Source organism: Phascolarctos cinereus, unplaced genomic scaffold, assembly GCF_003287225.1.
Source record: "Phascolarctos cinereus isolate Bilbo 61053 unplaced genomic scaffold, phaCin_HiC Scaffold_5;HRSCAF=322, whole genome shotgun sequence".
Lineage (NCBI taxonomy): Eukaryota > Metazoa > Chordata > Mammalia > Diprotodontia > Phascolarctidae > Phascolarctos > Phascolarctos cinereus.
This window is the reverse complement of record NW_027555958.1, coordinates 320,341,946-320,361,193: the sequence shown is the minus strand read 5'-3', so window position 1 is coordinate 320,361,193 and position 19,248 is coordinate 320,341,946. Positions and strand designations below refer to the sequence as shown.

General features: G+C 37.1%; 1 protein-coding gene across 2 annotated transcripts in view; it reads left to right on the top strand.

The window, feature by feature from the left end:
* The window catches only part of ACACA (acetyl-CoA carboxylase alpha), a 253,708-nt gene that overhangs the window by 20,956 nt on the left and 213,504 nt on the right, over positions 1 to 19,248 (top strand). For both annotated transcript variants that reach the window (XM_020991778.2, XM_078156110.1), the window contains exon 3: positions 3,690 to 3,942. In XM_020991778.2, coding sequence (XP_020847437.1) covers positions 3,716 to 3,942 — 227 coding nt within the window. In that variant the 5' untranslated portion in view covers positions 3,690 to 3,715. The remainder of the gene's footprint in view (positions 1 to 3,689; positions 3,943 to 19,248) is intronic.

Genomic DNA, 19,248 nt, shown 5'->3' with positions numbered 1-19,248 from the left:
ACCCTCTGGTTTAATGTTCCCAGGGTCAGATTTTCTTTTCTTATTCACATCTCTTTTTATTATATCTGTCTTGGCTAGTTTTTAGATGATTGAGTCTTTAAGACCCTAAATTGCAGCCTTTAAGACTCTTAACACACCAACCTACATCTGAAGGAGTTTCCTCTTCTGGGAGCTCCCTGTACCAATGAAATCAGAGGTCCAGTTCCTGTCCTTATCCATCTTATTGAATGTGGAAGTGTAACTGTGGATCCCAGATGGAATGCTTTACGCTTCAGTTCTGACCCTGACCAACAAGTAGAATCTCCTCCTGAATATTTTACCTATCACTTGTGTACCTCTCATAAACAAAAAAGCAGCTATTCTTTTTCTCCTTTCTGTTGGGTATTTTTATTGGATCTTCTCATGTGAGTGATTCTTTTCAGACTACATTATTCTGGGCTTTTTAAATGTGGAAATTGTTTAATTTCCTCTTGTCTGCTTTACCCTTTGTTTTTATTCTGGGTGATTCTTTCTAGCTGTTGTTTTTAAAGACAAAACAAAATAGAACCCTCAAACCTACTGGCTTTCCTTTTAAACTTCTAGAAAAATATATTAAAAAAAAAAAAGAAAAACAAAAGTTTCACTTATGTAGAGGACCTGTTATACACACTGGAGAACTATCTAATGAACATATATCTATTTCTATATCTATTGTATGAATTTTCATATTTTCTTACAGTTTTGTGAGAAAAAAAAGTTCTATTTTTCTCTTTTAGGAGATGTTTATATGTTTCAGTTCCTGATAAATTTGGGAGTCATTCCTCTAACATCTAGCTTTTATGAAAATTGCTTTGCTCCTTTAAGAGAATCTGTATTCATTTAGAGGTTTAAAAAAAAATCTTTCTAAAATAATAGTGCTTAAGCAGTTTTTACATGTGTACTATAAAGGGGGAAGAAATAACTTTGTTCTCTAGATCAGTAATCCCTAATTTTGGTGTTCTGTTGTTTGATTTAATGATACTCCTACTTCTTCATACCTGACTCTCCCAAGATCCTTTATGGCATTTAGTTATTTTTTGGAATGAAAATAATTTTTTTTAATATTTAATTTAATTTTTTCAATTACATGTAAATGAAAAATTTTAACATTCTTTTTGAAAACATTTTGAGTTTCATATTCTCTTCTTCCTTCCTTCCCTCCCTCCTTCATCTCTCCCCTCCTTGAGAAGGCAAGCAGTTTGATATAGATTATACATGTGCAATCATGTAAAACATTTCCATATTAACCATATAGCAAAAGAAAATGCAGACCAAAAAAACCCCAAGAATAGTAAAGAAAGTTAAAGTATGCTGCGGTCTATATTTAGACTACATCAGTTCTTTCTCTGGATGTGGATAGTGGTTTTCATTGTAAGTTCTTTGGAATTGCCTTTGATCATTGTATTGCTGAGAATAGCTAAGTCATTCACAGTTGATCATTGTATAGTTTTGCTGTTACTGTGTACAGTAGTCTCCTGGTTCTGCTTATTTTACTTTGCATCAGTTCATGTAAGTCTTCCTAGGCTTTCTGAAAGCTGCTTGCATAATAATGGAATGCAAATAATTCTCATAAGATAGACATGTTGAAATGTCACAAAATTAGTGCTGGGATGCGCTTAAATAGAACAAAATGGCTGCAAGTTGTTTGATACTGAGCTAAACACAATGCTTTTGAAGCTTTCTGATATTACAGCTTGATTGCATTGTTTGACAGAATGAGTCTTGTTTCCCTTAGTTGTCTTGTTGCATGCTTTTGTTAGACATACTTTCTATTTCCCATATAGTCACTTGCCTCTGCTTGGCGTTGTGTGGTCCACATCCAATAAGATACTCTGTCGAAGAATATCAAATTTATTTCAAGCGACATTTTCATGACTGTTGACATTTGATGATAGATTCATTGCTTGCTCATGTTTAAGCCAATGTCAAGAGGTGATGATTTTTTTGTTGGAAATTCCTGCATGTATAATTCAACACAATGAAGTAAAAGCCAATAATAGGATCTTTTTTTTTTTTAGTGAGGCAGTTGGGGTTAAGTGACTTGTCCAAGGTCACACAGCTAGTATGTGTCAAATGTTTGGTCTGAGGCCAGATTTGAATTCAGGTCCTTCTGACTTCAGGGCTGGTGCTCTATTCTCTGCACCACCTAGCTGCCCCAGTAGGATCATTTTTGAAAAAACAAAATATATTCTGGAATTTATTCCAAAGTGATGTATCTTTTTTTTCTCCCCGTATATATGTACATATACATATATACGTATATATTCATTCAACAAGGTTTTAAGTGAATACTAAGTATAATGTACTATGTTAGATACTGGGAGATATATCTGTATATCTACATATGTGTGCATATACACCCCTATCAATATGTCATGTATTTATGGTTTCATTGGTATAGAGACTCTTTCCAATAATGAAGATCATAAACAGTCTTTAACTTAAAATGTCATGGATTTGCCCTTGAGTGTTAGAGCTGGGATTTTTTTTTAATTATATATTTCATGATATATACACAGTGGTGGGAATATTGGACCTAGAGTCAGAAAGACCTGAGTTCAAATCTCTGGTACTTACTAGTGATGTGACCATGCATGGTCTAGTCCGGAGGTGGGGAACCTGTGGCCTCAAGGCTGCCTGTGGCCCTGTAGGTCCTCAAGTTCTGCCCTTTGATTGAATCCAGACGTCACAGAACAAATCCCCTTAATAAAAGGATTTGTTCTATAAAACTTGGAACTCAGTCAAAAGGCTGCATCCAAGGACCCAAAAGGCTACATGTGGCCTGGAGGCCGCAGGTTCGCTACCCCTGACTCCAGTTGCTTAACTCTTTGAGACCTAGAGAATTAGAGCTGGAACTAGGGATCTTAGAGGCCGTGTAGTACAATCCCACAATTTTACAGATGAGGAAACTGAGGCCCAAAGAGTTATAGTAGTTTGCCTGTGGTCCCATAGGTAGGAAGGGGTAGAGTCAGGATTTAAATCCAGGACCTCTGCAGTGCCAGTCTGATATGGATTGTTGAGGAAATGCGTCCATTAAGGAAATCTTGTGTCCTTGACATAGTTGATGTAAATATTACCCACAATGAATTTTAAAGATATGACCACAAAAAGTAACTAGAACCCTAGAGCTAGAAGAGGTCTTACAGGCTTTGTATTCTAACTGCATAATTTTACAAATGAGGAAACTGAGGCCCAGAAAGTTGAAGTGGCTTGTCCAGAGTCCCACAGGTAGGAAGGAGCAGAGCCAGACAATCGTTGCTACTTGGTTTTTAATCAAGCAGTAATAATATATATAATTTAAATAAATACCAATTTTTAAAAAAACACAATAAAACTTAACACATCAGTATTATATTTGGAAACCAGAAGCTTTCCTAGACTACATTTGTAAGGTTCCCTTATAATTGCAAGTTGGACAGCCCTAAATTTTTGAGAGATGGCTTAAGAAACTTGGAGAAAATGTGTGAAGTTTTGGGGAAAGAAAGGGATTAATTGCTGCTATTTACTACTTAGGGGTAGGGTAGGTGGTATGACACTAGATTTCATCTCATATTTGGGAAAATAAAAGCACTGAAATATTCAGAAAGGGTATTTCTCCAATCCTGCCCTATTCCTACTTGATTATTCATTCTGTTTGGTTTTGCTCTGTAAGTTTTATGTTTTTTCCCTAGCTCTAAGAACCTATTTTGATGACATAATGGATGAGCCTTCTCCTGTGGCCAAGCCTCTGGAGCTGAACCAGCGCTCTCGATTCATAATTGGCTCTGTGTCCGAAGATAACTCTGAGGATGAGATCAGCAGTTTGGTGAAACTGGATCTGCTGGAAGAGAAAGAAGGATCTTTGTCACCAGCTTCTGTCAGCTCAGATACTCTCTCTGACCTGGGACTCCCAAGCCTACAAGATGGCTTGGCCTTACCCATGAGGTATGAAGAAGTTTACTCATTGCGTAATTACTCTAATTGCTTGAGAATCATGCTGCATGAATGAATAGACAGATTATGATAGGGGTAAGAATGCTTTACCTGGAGTCCTCTCTTTCTGCCTCCTTCACCCATATCTTCCTTAAATACCAGATCTTTGGGAAGTGATAGAGCTCAGGAATTTAGTACATTGCTTGCTGTTTTAAAAACTAACGTTGTTGAAATTGTCTAAGCGATTAAATACGCCCTGCATGTAAGTAAATTTGTTTGTAGTTTTCTTTCATTAGACCCTACCTATCACGTCAGTTAAGTTCATAGGGGATTTAGAATCATAGATTTGGAGCTATAAGGGACCTCAGAGGGGATCTAATTCAGCCCCCTCATTTTATAAGACTCTCAGGCCTGGAGAGGTTAAGTGACTTGTATAATTTCAGAGACTTTTTAAGTATCATCTTTTGGATTCAAACCCAGGTCCTCTTCCTCCAACTCCAGTTCTTTTTCCTCTACCATGTTACCTCTCTCTGTGTTGTATATCTGGTAGTAGCCAGTTCTTACTGTGGTATTTTTTAGGTGTTAAGGTAGGGTTCCACCACTCTAATTTCTTTAGGATCAAAATTGTTTCTGTCTTATGATAAATATTTATTATTGTTGCCATTTTTTGACTTTTGCTTGAGTACCTGACACCTGGCGATATGCCTTCTTTCCTGGATGAAAGGACTTAGATAAATATAAGCTAGGGTTAGTGTTGAAGCTAATGCTGTTATTATCTAGGAGCGTCTATATTTAATGGTCATAAAATCATCCAGTCACCCTTCTACAAAACAAGGACTTTAATATAGTATAGGTAAGTTCCCCAGCTGAGTCTTTCTGAGACTGACCAGCCTATTTTTTGAGGCAGTGAGTTTCCATTTTTTTTTCAGGTAGCTATTTGAAAGGTGGAGGGAAAAAAGAGCCACCCTCCATGCTGTTGATTAGAGAAAGTTAGAGTTGGAAGGAATTTTAGAAGTTCTCTCGTCTAACCTCTTCATTTTACAGAGGAGGCAAATGAGGTCCCAAGGGATAAAGTATCTTGTGTGAAAATGTTGAGTGCTTCAGTTATTTGTTAAATTGAGATCAGACCCTTAGAGAAGTAAGCCAGATTTTGGTGCTCACATTGAAGTGGCATGATCAGTAGCATAAGGCCTTGAAACTTCTCTGCTATTAGAAAACTCATGCCTGCAACAGGTGAATATCCTGTGACTGGTGTGGTCAGTGGCTAGAGAAGTTGGTGGTACCATTTCTTAGTTAATAAGAGGCCTAGGTCCCTTTTGATCTGGTAAAAAAATCATTTGAGGCTCATCTCCATTCAAGGTAAGTTATTTAGAATAATTTTAAGGAATAAACTTAAGACACTATATAAATATTAGCTATTATTTTTGAAAGCAAATTGACATATTGATATAATCAATTATATTTGGACTTAGCTTCTAAAATCAGCTTTTGTAATGTATATGAGCAGGTGCATTTCTGAGCGGATATTAGCTGCCAGTAGTCCAGAGCCAATAACATTCTGATGCTTTTAATAAATCTGTGATCTTGTTAGTGTGGATACTTCCTCCATCATTGAACGTTTGTGCCTCTTCTTCCTGTGTGATTCTTGTCAATGTCCTTCCATAAATCCTCCACAGAACTTCTGCCTAACATAACAGAGGACTTCCTCCAGGTTGTAATGTTTCATGAATGCCAGTGCAACCCTTAGGCTGGCCATCTGTCATTCTTCACTCTCACTCCTTGACTTACCTCCTTTTCTTGTCATACCTGTTGTTGATGCCATTTCTTGAGTGTGAGTCATCATTGATGATATGCTGCAGTTTATTTATACCCACTCTATGTCTCTTCATTGTCCTTTAGGTCAAACTTCAGTTTTGGTTTTTTGAGAGATGGTGATGTGCCATGCTTTGCAAACACTGGGTGTCACCAGGAGCCTCTTGGTAGGAGGCAGCTTTTGTAGTTTGGAATAGCTTGGGACTTTTGAATGCTCTGTGCTGTTTCCCCCAATGCCTTCCAGGCCACGCTCTCCTTTCTGTTCAATTCTGGATCTGTCTTATTGTCCATCTGTTGGAAGATAGATATGTTGTTGGTGAAGTAACTCAGCCAGTCTAACTTCTTGTCATAATCTGGGCAATATTCATTCCTTATTCACTTGGGTTTTTCTTATGTGGGTTCCTAGACCAGTAGTCTTTTAGTGGCTATATATCTCTGTAGTTTTTAGGGTTCAGTGTACTCAGTACAATGTCATCCACTTAGGAACATCTCTTGAGCCAATAACAGTGACAGCTTATGTTTGTCTAGCTTAGAGGTTCCCCAGCTTATTTGGCCTACTGCCCTCTTTAAAAAAAAAAAGAAAATTACTCAGTTCCCCCTTGGAAATCTACTTTCTTTAACCCTTTAACAGTTTTTTGAAATTTATGTCATTTCAAAAAAATACAAAATTTTTTAAAAATGATGCTTCTTAAATTTAATAATTTATTGCAAATTTGTGGGTTTTTTCCTGCATTGAAATTTTGATGATGCATTGTGTCATGTAACCTGATAGTATCGTATTGTAAACAAGTCATTACACATACATATTCCTGCCCGTGCATGCAGGACTTCCTAACAATGTTCCACAGGCTTGCCTGCCAACACTTTCTTCTTAAGACCTGTCAGTGGACTTGATGATGGATCAGTTATAACTTACATTTTGTATGTTTATTTGGAAAACAATGTAATCGCTACGACTTTAACTGTTACACAACAGATGAAACATGTATGAATAGTTTTTCAAAATTTTGTTATCTTTTCTTCTTTCCTCATGCTTCCACTGCTCCCTTATTTTTATTCAACACCCCCTGGTTGCACCTGAGGCTACTACCACCTCCTAGATCGTTGGTGGTATTGCCCCCTTTGGAAACCTATGGTCTAGCACTTTACAGTTTGCAAAGCATTTTAAGTTCAAAATGAATTGAAAGAAAAAAGAAAAAAGGCCCATCATGGCTTGGTGAGATTATAGAGCACTATGCTTTATTTTATATGTATTTTTTGGTTTCAGCCTTCTGTTTTTGCAAGTTGAACTTAACACTTGGTAGATGACAAATATGAACCTCACTAACAACACATCAGACAACATCTGAGACCACTCATAGTGTAAGTTAAGACTGAATTTGAATGCTATCTACCCATCCACTTGGTTTGTTTACTTTGATAACTTCTTTGCTGGCATATCAAAGTATGTGGATTTACACACACATACATACACTCTGTTACTGTAATGTTATGGTGGATTTGGAGGGTTATAGAATTTTAGGAATGGAGGGAACTTAAAAAGTCTCACCTCCCTTGTAAGACAGGTTAGGAAAATGAGGTCTAGAGAGATTTAGTGACCTGTCCAAAGTAATAAGTGGCAGGTTCAGGATTTGAACCCTGGTCCTTTAATGCCAGATCAATTGATCTGTCACACTAGATGGAGATTATTTGAAATTGGCCCACATACCTAAAAGGTAGTACAATTTCAGAACACCCCATGGTTGTCTAAATACAGTTGGAATTGTAATGATTTGTGCTTAGTACTTTAGGAAGAATTTAAATGAGATGTCTGCCTTCAAGGTATATTATTCAAGTGTACTAAATCTGCTTGCTGTTAGATTGGAAAAGGATTTGTCTTTTTAAAAATTATTATTAATTAATTAATTTTGATTTTATCAAGAATCATTTCTGTAAGCTTTTGAGTTTTAAATTTTTCTCCTCCTCCCTCTCCACCTCCCTCCCCAAAACAGCTTGCAATCTGATATAGGCTATACATATACATTCCTATTAAACATATTTTCACATTAGTCATGTTGTAAGGAAGAATTAGAACCAATAGGAGAAACCACCAGAAAGAGGAAACAAAACATAATAGAAGAAAAAAAATAGCAAATAGTATGCTTTGATCTGCATTCAAACTCCATAGTTCTTTCTTTGGATGTGGATAGCATTTTCCATCATGAGACTTTTGGAGATGTCTTAGATCCTTGCATTGTTGAGAAGGGCTAAGTCTATCAAAGTCATCTCACAGTGTAGGTGTTACTGTGTACAGTGTTCTCCTGGTTCTGCTCACTTCACTCAGCAGAGGATTTGTCTTGTATGGAGTATTTTCACATTTGGTCTTTGAGGGGAACAGGTTTTTGAACTTCTGTGTCATATGATTTGTATCTCCTGGTGGTTGAAACACCTAATTGTTTTGAAAAGGCACCTTTTTCCTTAGAGTAAATGCTAAAAGTTTTCCAGTATTTTTATATTGGACAAGTATCAGCAAACGTTATGTGCATGAATTGCTGCTTTCTGGTAGGTACATATTTTCGGTATAAAACCCTGTTGAAATGTAACAAACAATTCCCTTTTGGAGGAGAGATCGTGGTTGAATTCATACTGCCATTGCTTCGTATTGAATTGCACTCTTATCCTACTTTTGGTCTCTGGAATGGAGAGACACGTCAATTTTTTTCTCAATTATTTAGTAATTTATTTTCCCCCAATTACATGTAAAAACAATTTTAACATTGGTTTTAAAAACTTTGAGTTCCAAATTCTCTCCCTTCCTCTTTGTCCTCCCCCACACCCTATTGAGAAGGCAAGCAATTCGATATAGGTTATATATATGTAGTCATGCATAATATTTCAGTAATAGTCATCTTGTGAAAGAAAACAGACAAAAAAAAAGTCATGAAGGGGCAGCTAGGTGGCACAGTGGATAGAGCTCTGGCCTTGGAGTTAGGAGGACCTGAGTTCAAATCCAACCTCAGACACTTGACACTAACTGGGAGAGTCTCTTAACCCCGATCGCCTCACCAAAAAGCAAAAACAAAACAAAACAAAACAACCCCCAAAATCCTCATGAAAAATAAAGTAAAAAAAAAAAGAATGTGTCAATCTGTATCCAGACACCATCAGTTCTTTCTTTGGGGATGTATAGCATTTTTCATCATAACTTCAGAGTTGTCTTGGATCGTTGTATTTCTGAGAATAGCTGTCATTCACAGCTGATCATCTTACAATACTGCTGTACCTTTGTACAAAGTACATTCACTTTGCCATCAGCCCATGCAAGTCTTTCTAGGTTTTTCTGAAAATATCCTGCTCATCATTTCTTATAGTACAATACTATTCCATCATAATCACATACTACAACTTGTTTAGCTGTTCCCCAGTTGATGGGCATTTCCTCATTTTCCAATTCTTTGCCCCCAGAAGAGGGCTGCTAGAAATATTTTTGTACATATAGGTCCTTTTCCTTTTTGTTTTTTATATCTTTTGGGATACAAACCTAGTAGTGGTATTGCTAGGTCAAAGGGTATGTATGGTTTTATAGTCCTTTGCTCTCCAGAATGGTTGAATCAGTTCACAACTCCACCAACAGTATATTAATGTGTCACTTTTCCCACATTCCCTCCATTTGTCATTTTTGTTTTCTGTCCTATTAGCCAATCTAAGAGGTATGAGGTAGTACCTCAGAATTGTTTTAATTTTCATTTCTCCAATCAATAGTGAGTTAGAGTATTTTTTCATATATGGGTATAGATGGCTTTGATTACCTCATCTGAAAACTGACCATATCTTTTGGTCATTTGGGGAATGACTCTTACTTTTAAAAAGTTCTCTGTATGTTTGAGAAATGAGGCCTTCATCAGAGAAACTTGCTTCAGAATTTTTTTCACAGTTGCTATTGCTAATTGTATTTCCCTCCATCGTATCTCACCTCCTCCCTTTTATTCTGTTCTCTTTCCTTTTACCCTGTCCCCTCCTCAGAAGTGTTTTGCTTCTGATTATCCCCTCCCCTAATCTGCCCTCCCCTCTATTACACACCCCCTTCCCCTCCTACTTTTCTGTAGGGCAAGATTTCTATACCCAGGTGAGTGTGTATGTCATTCCCTCTTTGAGCCAATTCTGTTGAGAGTAAGGTTCATTTACTTCCCCTCACCCCCTCTACTATAAAAGCTTTTACTTACTTCATTTATATGAGATAATTTACCCTATTCTACCTCTCCCTTTCTCTCTCTCCCAGTATATTCCTCTGTCTTAATTTTGTTAGATATCATCCCTTCATATTCAACTTACACCTATGCCCTCTGTATATATATATTTTCCTGCTAACTAGCCTAATAATGAAAAAGGTCTTATGAGTTACAAATATCATCTTCCCACGTAGGAATGTAAAGAGTTTAACCTTATTAAATCCCTTATGATTTCCCTTTTTTGTTTACCTTTTTTGTGCTTCTCTTGAGTCTTGTATCTGAAAGTCACATTTTCTACTCAGCTCTGGTCTTTTCATCAAGAATGATTGAAAGTTCTCTATCTTATTGAGTGTCAATTTTTCTCGCTGAAGGATTATACTGAGTTTTTCTGGGTAGGTGATTCTTGGTCGTAATCCTAGTTCCTTTGCCCTCCAGAATATCATATTCCAAGCCTTCTGATCCTTTAATGTAGAAGCTGCTAAATCTTGTGTTATCATGACTGTGGCTCTATGCTACTTAAATTGTTTATTTCTGGTTGCTTGCAATATTTTCTCCTTGGCTTGGGAACTCTGGAATTTAGCTATAATATTCTTGGCAGTTTCATCTTGGGATCTCTTTCAGGAGGTGATGGGTGGATTCTTTCAATTTATATTTTACCTTCTGGTTCTAAAATGTCAGGGCAGTTTTCCTTGATAATTTCTTGAAAGAAGATGTCTAGGCTCTTTTTTTGATCATGGCTTTCAGACAGTCCAATAATTTTAAAATTATCTCTCTTGGATCTGTTTTCCAGATCAGTTGTTTTTCCAGTGAGATATGTCACATTGTCTTCTATTTTTTCATTCTTTTGGTTTTGTTTTATTGTTTCTTGATTTCTCATAATCTTTAATTTTTAAGGAATTTTTTTCTTCAGCAACTTTTTGTACTTGCTTTTTCATTTGGTCAATTCTGCTTTTTAAGTCATTCTCATTGGCTTTTTGAACCTTTTTTTTTTTAAACCGTCTTGCCTAGTCTGTATTTTGGAATGTTATTTTCTTCAGTATATTTTTGTGTCTCCTTTACCAAGCTATTGATTCTTTTTTTTTTATGATTTTCTTCCATCACTCTCATTTGTCTCCCCAATTTTCCCTCTAACTCTCTTACTTGATTTTCAGAATATTCTTCATTGGTGGTGAATTCACACTTTTCATTTTTGATACTGGTAGTTTGGTTTTCTTCTTTTTTTTTTAAATCAAGTTAATCAAAAGTTTATCTGTTTTATTGGTTTTTCATAAAATCAGTTCATACTTTCATTTATTATTTCAATAGTTTTCTTACTTTGAATTTTATTAATCTCTCCTTTGGTTTTCAGAATTTCTAATTTGGTGTTTAATTGGGGATTTTTAATTTGTTCTTTTTCCACCTTTTTTAGTTGCATTCCAGTTCATTGATCTCTTCCTCTATTTTATTCATGCAAGCATTTAGAGATAAATAATTTCCCCTAAGTATTACTTTGGTTGTATCCTATAAATTTAGGTGTGTTGTCTCATTATTGTCATTCTCTTTGATGAAATTATTGTTTCTATGATTTGTTGTTTGACCCACTCATTCTTTAGAATTAGATTATTTAGTTTCCAATTGATTTTTAATCTGTCTTTCCATAGCTCTTTATAATTTTTAATCTGTCTTTCTGTGGCTCTTTATTACATTTAATTTTTATTACATCGTGATCTGAAAAGGATGCGTTTAATATTTCTTTCTACATTTCACTGTGAGGTTTTTATGCCCTAATACATGGTCAGTTTTTGTGTAGGTGCCATGTACCACGGAGAAAAAGGTATATTCCTTTCTGTCTCCATTCACTTTTCTCCAGAGGTCTGTCATATCTAACTTTGAAAAAATTCTATTCACCTCATTAATATCTTCTTTTTTTGAGGGGGGGGTTAGATTTATCTAGTTCTGAGAATAGAGGTTGAGGTCCTCTACTAGTTTTGCTTATTTTTCCCCTGTAACACACTTAACTTCTAAGAATTTGGATGCTATACCACTTGGTGTATGTGTGTGTGTGTGTGTGTGTGTGTGTGTGTGTGTGTAGTATTGACATTACTTCATTGTTGATGGTACTTTTGTAGGAAGATGTGGTTTCTTACCTTATCTCTTTTAATTAGATCTGTTTTTGCTTTTGCTTTGTCTGAGATCAGGATTGCTACTCCTGTTTTTTTTTTTTACTTTAGCTGAAGCATAATATATTTTAAAAGCTCCAGCCTTCTGCCTTTACTTTGTGTGTATCTCTCTGCTTCACATTTGTTTCTTGTAAACAACATATTGTAGGATTCTGATTTTTAATCAACTCTGCTATTCCACTTCCATTTTATGGGAGATTTCATCCAATTCACATTCCAGGTTATGATTACTAACTCTGCATTTCCCTCCATTCTATTTTCCCCATTTATACTTTTCTCTCTCCTTTCACCCTATCTCTCCTTACCAGTATTTTGCTGCTTATCACCACCTCCCTCAATTTTCCCTCCCTTCTGTCTACCCTTTTTCTTTTCCCTCCTACTTCTGCCCTTCCTTCTTTCCTCTCTTCTGTCCACGCCCCCCTCCCTTTTCTATACTCTTTCCTCTGTTACTTCCCTATGGGGCAAGTAAATTTCTATCCCCAACTAAATGTGTATGTTATTCTTTCTTTGAGCCAAATCTGATGAGAGTATGGTAGAAACAATGCTCACCCCTCTCCCTTCTTTCCTTCTACTGTAATAGGTCTTTTGTACTTCTTCATGTGATGTAATTTACCTTTTCCAGCTCTCCCAGTATAATCCTTTTTTCACCCCTCCTTTTTTTTTAATGTCATCACATCAAAGTCAACATATACCCACATCATGTATCTATGTACACCCCATCTAACTCCCCTAAAAGAGATATAATTCTCAGGAGTTACAAGTATCATCTTCCCAGGTAGGGATATAAACAGTTTAACTTTATTGAATTACATGTTTTTTTTTTCCCTTTCCTGTTTACCTTTTTATGCTTCTCTTGAGCCTTGTATTTGAAAGCCGAATTTTCTATTCAGCTCTGGTCTTTTCATCAGGGAAGTTTAAAGTTCCTTATTTCATTGAATATTAATCTTTTCCCTTGAAACATTACGCTCGGTTTTGCTGGGTAGTTGATTCTTGGTTGTAATCCAAACTCCTTTGCCCTCTGGAATACTATATTCTAAGCCCTCAGATCCTCTAATGTAGAAGATGCTAAGTCCTGTGTAATGCTGACTATGTCTTCTTGATATTGGAATTATTTCTTTCTAGCTGCTTGTGGTATTTTCTCCTTGAGTTGATAATTCTGGAATTTGGCTACAGTATTCCTTGGAATTTTCATTTTGGGATCTCTTTCAGGAGGTGATTGGTTAATTTATTCAATTATTATTTTACCCTCTGGTTCTAGGCTATCAGGGCAGTTTTCCTTGATAATTTCTTGAAAGATGTTGTCCAGGCTCTTTTTTTGATCATGGCTTTCAGGTAGTCTAAGAATTCTTAAATTATCTGTCTTGGATCTATTTTCCAGGTCAGTTGTTTTTCCAATGAGGTATTTTATATTTTCTTCTATTTTTTCATTCTTTTGATTTTGTTGGACTGTTTCTTGATGTCTCATAGAGTCATTAGCTTCCATTTGCTCATTTCTAATTTTTAAGTAATTATTTTCTTCAGTTAACTTTTGTACCTCCTCTTCCATTTGGCCAGTTCTGTTTTTTAAGGAATTGATTTCTTCAGTCAGTTTTTGTCCTCCCTTTTCCAAGCTGTTGACTGTTTCTTGCATACCTCTCATTATTTTCCCATTTTTTCCTATCTGTTATTTGATTTTTAAACTCCTTTTTGAGCTCTTCCAAGAAGGCTTTTGGGGCTTGAGACCAATTAATAATCCTCTTTGAGGTTTTACATGTAGATATTTTGACATTGTTGTCCTCTTCTGAGATTGTGTTTTGACCTTTCCTGTTGCTGTAGTAGCTTTCTGTGGTCAGGGCTCTTTAATGTTTCTTGCTCATTTTTAGTCTGTTTTGAGGCTTTTAAAGTTGATACCTAAGATGGTGGAGTAAAAGAAGTGAATTGCTTGAGCTCTCCCCAAAACCCCTCCAAATACCTATAAAAAATGGCTCTAAACAAATTCTAAAGCAGCAGAACCCACAAAAAGACAGAGTGAAACAAATTTCCAGCCCAAGACAACCTGGATGGTTAATCAGAAAGGTATATTGCGCCAGGCTGTCAGAGGAGTGTGGTTCAGCGTGGGTATGCGCGTCACAGCGAACCTGGAGCAGGCCTCAGAGGACTGAATCACAGGCAGCTGTGGTGGTTTCCAGACCTCTCAACCCACAAATGCCAAAGACAACTTAGAACGTCAGTGGGAAAAGTCTGTGACTGCAGTAAGAGAGAGAAGCCAGGTGGTCTCAGCTCCAGTTCTGGAGCTTGGACCTAGGGCAGTGGCTGCCTCCTGAGCTTCCAGGCCACAGACTGAGGGGGAATTGAGTGGCTGATCAGAGGGGGATTGTAGGGATCTTTCTCTGCTGGTGCAGGATTCTCTTATTTGGGTCACAGTTCTGGGTGGTGGTCTGGGGTGAAGAGGAGTGCTGGGTGCTGGCATGGTGGAGCTTGTAGTGACTGTGAAGAGGAAATCCTCACAGTTCCAAGACAGAGAAGAGTGCTTGTGGTCACTCATAGACCAGAGCACAGGCCAGGAAAGGATTAAACACCTCGCCCTTGATCGTAGCACCTTGGAAGAATCGCAAATTTACAGGTCCCTAGAAGTATCTCTGAAAACAGCTGCACGAAACCCCTGAAGCTTGAGACAGTACATTCTCCACACTGGAAACAGACTCCTACCTTAACAAAGAGTTTATAACTCAAGTAATTGGCCAGGATCATAAGCAAGCAGTGCAAAAAGAATCAGACTACATTATCTTACTTTGGTGACAAAGAAGATCAAAACATACAACCAGAAGAAGACAACAAAGTCAGAGCTCCTACATCCAAAGCCTCCGAGAAAAATATGAATTGGTCCCAGGCCATGGAAGAGCTTAAAAAGGATTTTGAGAAGTAGAGGAAAAACTGAGAGTGAGGAAACCCCCCAAAAATACTGAAGAAAATAAGACCTTAAAAAATAGCCTAACCCAAATGGCAAAAGAGGTCCAAAAAGCCAATGAGGAGAAAAATGCCCTAAAAAGCAAAATTGGCCAAATGGAAAAGGAAGTCCAAAAGCTTACTGAAGAACATACTTCCTTAAAAATGAGAATGGGGAAATTGGAAGCTAGTGACAATTTGAGAAATAAGGGCACTGTAAGAATAATCCAAAATAATGGAAAAATAGAAGAGAATGTGAAATATTTCATTGGAAAAACACACAACTGACCTGGAAGATAGATCCGGGAAAGAGAATTTACAAATTATTGGACTATCTGAAAGCCATGATCAAAAAAAGAGCCTAGACATCATCTTTCAAGAAATTGTCAAGGAAAACTGCCCTGGTATATTAGAACCAGAGGACAAAATAGAAATTGAAAGAATCCACAGATCTCCTCCTGAAAGAGATCCCCAAAGGAAAACTCCTAGGAATATTGTAGCCAAATTCCAGAATTCTCAGGTCAGGGAGAAAATATTGCAAGCAGCCAGAAAGAAACAATTCAAATGTTGTGGAAACAAAATCAGGATAACACCAAGGTTTCGCAGCTTGTACATTAAGGGTCTGGAGGGCATGGAGTATGATATTCAGGAGGACAAAAGAGATGGGACACCAACCAAGAATCACTTACCCAGCAAACCTGAGTATAATCCTTCAGGGGAAAAAATGGTCATTCAGTGAAATAGGGGACTTTCAACCATTCCTTAGGAAAAGACCAGAGCTGAATATAAAATTTGACTTTGAAATACAAGACTCAAGTGAAACATAGAAGAGGTAAACAGGGAAGAGTAGGTTGAACTGTTTATATTCCTGCAAGGAAAGATGATATTTGTAACTCATGAGTCTTTGGGGTAGTGGGAGGGGAAAAAATTATATGTATGTGTTGATAGAGGGCACAGCGTGAGTTGAAGATGAAGGGGTGATATCTGGAAAATAAAATTAAGGGGTAAGAGAGAATTATACTGGGAGGAGAAAGGGAGAAGTAGAATGGGGTAAATTATCTCACATGAAACAGATAAGAAAAGGCTTTTACAGTAAAGGGGAAATGGGGGAAGGTGAGAGGGAATTAGTGAATCTTATTCTCATAGGATTTGGCTTAAGGAGGGAATAACGTGCTGCGCTCAATTGGATATGGAAATTTATTTTACCCTACAGGAAAATAAGGGGGAAGGGGACAAGAGAGCAGGGGGTTGATAGAGGGGAGGGCAGATTGGGGGGAGGGGATAGTCAAAAAGGAAACACTTCTGAGGAGGGACAGGGTCAAAAGAGAATAGAATAAATGGGGGGTAGGATAGGATGAAGGGAAATATATTCAGTTTTTTACAACAGGACTACTATGGAAATGTTTTACATGATTATACATCTATAACCTGTATCAAGATGCTTGCCTTTTCAATGAGGGTGGGTGGGGAGGAAGGAAGGGAGAGAATTTGTAACCCAAAGTTTTAAAAACATATGTTAAAAATAAAAAAAAAAGAAATTTGTTAGCCAAATCCGAAGAGCTGTGAGCTTAAGTGGAAGAAAATTTGGGGAGATGGCTTAAAGGAGCTATATAGTATCAACTTTTTTTCCTTCTGTTTTTGCTGTTTTCAATAAACTGTGCTGCCACAAGTGTATTGAAAAAAAGAAAATAAAGTTGATATCTGCGCCTAGGGCACAGAGAGCACTGTCCCTAGATTCTTGTGCTGGGGGCCAGGGGTCTGGTCACTCTGGGGCCAGCAGCTTGCCCACTGTGCTGGAGTGACCTGGCCTAGTCATGCCTATTTTGCACTAGGTTCATGGACTGGCAGTTTGCAGCTAGAACAACGGGGAGCCGCTGTTGCTGATCTGTGCGGTGGCTAAGAGCCTCATGCTGGCTTGCCTGGACACTGACATTGCTGGGCTGTGCTCCCCTTCTACCCAAGTGAGACAGACCTTTTCTGAAGTCCCTTCAGGTTATCTTAAGCTGGAAATTTTTTTCACCCCATGTTTTTGTAGGTTCTGTTGTTCCAGAATCCATTTAGAGACTTAATTTAGGGGCAGCTAGGTGGCGCAGTGGATAGAGCACCAGCCCTGGAGTCAGGAGGACCTAAGTTCAAATCTGTCCTCAGACCAATCACTCCGCGGTTACTAGCTCTGTGACCCTGGGCAAGTCACTTAACCCCAATTGCCTTTAAAAAAAAAAAGAGGCTTAATTTAATGTTGTTTCCAAGGAAAACTGAGGAGAACTCAGGCAACTTCCTGTGTTTTCTCTGCCGTCTTGGCTCTGCTCCTTCCCCAGTTCTAATTTTTAAGGAATTCTTTTCTTCAGTGAGATTTTGTACCTCTTATTTCATTTGGCCAATTCTACTTTTTATGGAGTTTTTTCCTGCAGTCAATTTTTATGCCTCTTTTATTATTAGGCTAATTCTGTTTTTAAAGGTATTATTTTCTTTAGTATTTTTTGTGCCTCTTTTGCCAAGCTGTTAATTTTCTTTTTATAATTTTTTTGCATCATTCTCATTTCTTTCTTTTTTTGAATTTATTTAGTGTTTTACTTTTCCCCAGTTACATGTAAAAACAATATTTAATATTTGTTTTTAAAACTTTGAGTTCCAAATTCTCTTTTCCTCTTCAATCCCCTCCTGCCTCCCCCATTGAGAAGGCAAGCAGTTTGATATAGGTTATGACTACATGTGTAGTCATGCAAAACATTTACATATTAGTCATATTGTGGAAGAAAACATAGACCAAAAAAAAATCCTCTTAAAAAAATAAAGAAAATTTTAAAAAAAAGTGAGCTTCAATTTGTCTTCAGATACCATCAGTTCTTTCTCTGGGAGATGGATAGTGGTTTTTATCATACATCTTTCAGATTTGTCTTGGATCACTGAACTTATGAGAATAGCTGAGTCATTCACTGCTGATCATCTTATAATATTGTTACTTTGTATACAGGATGTTTCATTTTACATCAATTCGTGTAAGTCTTTCCAAGTTTTTCTAAGAACATCCTGCATCATTTGTTATGTAGCACAATAGTATTTCATCATAATCACATACCACAGTTTGTTTAGCCATTCCCTAGTTGATGGGCATTTCCTCATTTTCCAATACTTTGTAACCAGAAAAGAGCTGCTATAAGTATTTTTGTGCATGTTGGTCCTTTTCCTTTCTGTTTTTTATCTCTCTTGGGATACAGACTTAGTAGTGGTATTGCCAGGTCAAAGGGTATGCATGGTTTTATAGGCCTTTGGTCATAGTTCCAAATTGCTCTCCAGAATGGTTGAATCAGTTCACAACTCCACCAACAGTGTATTAATGTGTCATTTTTCCCACATCCCCTCCAACGTTTGTCATTTTCGTTTTCTGTCCTGTTAGCCAGTCTAAGAAGTATGAGGTAATACCTCAGAATTGTTTTGATTTGCATTTCTTCAGGCAATAAGTGAGTTAGAGCGTTTTTTCATATGGGTATAGATGTCTTTGATTACTTATCTGAAGACTGATATCTTTTGATCATTTATCAATTGGGGAATGGCTCTTATTTTTATAAATTTACCATAGTTCTTTATATGTTTGAGAAATGAGGGCTTTATCAGAGAAACTTGCTTCAAAAATTTTTTTCACACTTAATATTGCTAACTGTATTTTTATCCATCCTGTTTCCCCTGTTTATTTTATTTTCTATCTCCTTTCATTCTGTCCATCCTCAAAAAGTGTTTTGCTTCTGACTGCTACCTCCCCCAATATGCCCTCCCTTCTGCCACCCCCCCCTCTCTTATCCTTTTCTCCTTCTATTTTCCTGCGGGGTCAGATAGATTTCTATACCCTATTGAGTGTTACTTCCTCTGAGCCAGTTCTGATGAGAGTAAGGTTTGCTCATTCCCCCGCACCTCTCCCCTACTTCCCCTTCAGTGTAAAAGCTTTTTCTTGCCTCTTTTATGTGAGATAATTTACCCCATACTACCTCTCCCTTTCCCTTTCTCCCAGTACATTCCTCTCTCACCCCTTAATTTCATTTTTTTAGACATCATCCCTTCATAATCAACTCATACCTGTGCCTTCTGTCTATATATACTTAGTTCTTCAAACTGCCCTAATAATGAGAAAGTTCTTATGAGTTACAAATATCTTCCCATGTAGGAATGTAAAGAGTTTAACCTTATTAAGTCCCTTATGATTTCCCTTTTCTTTTTAC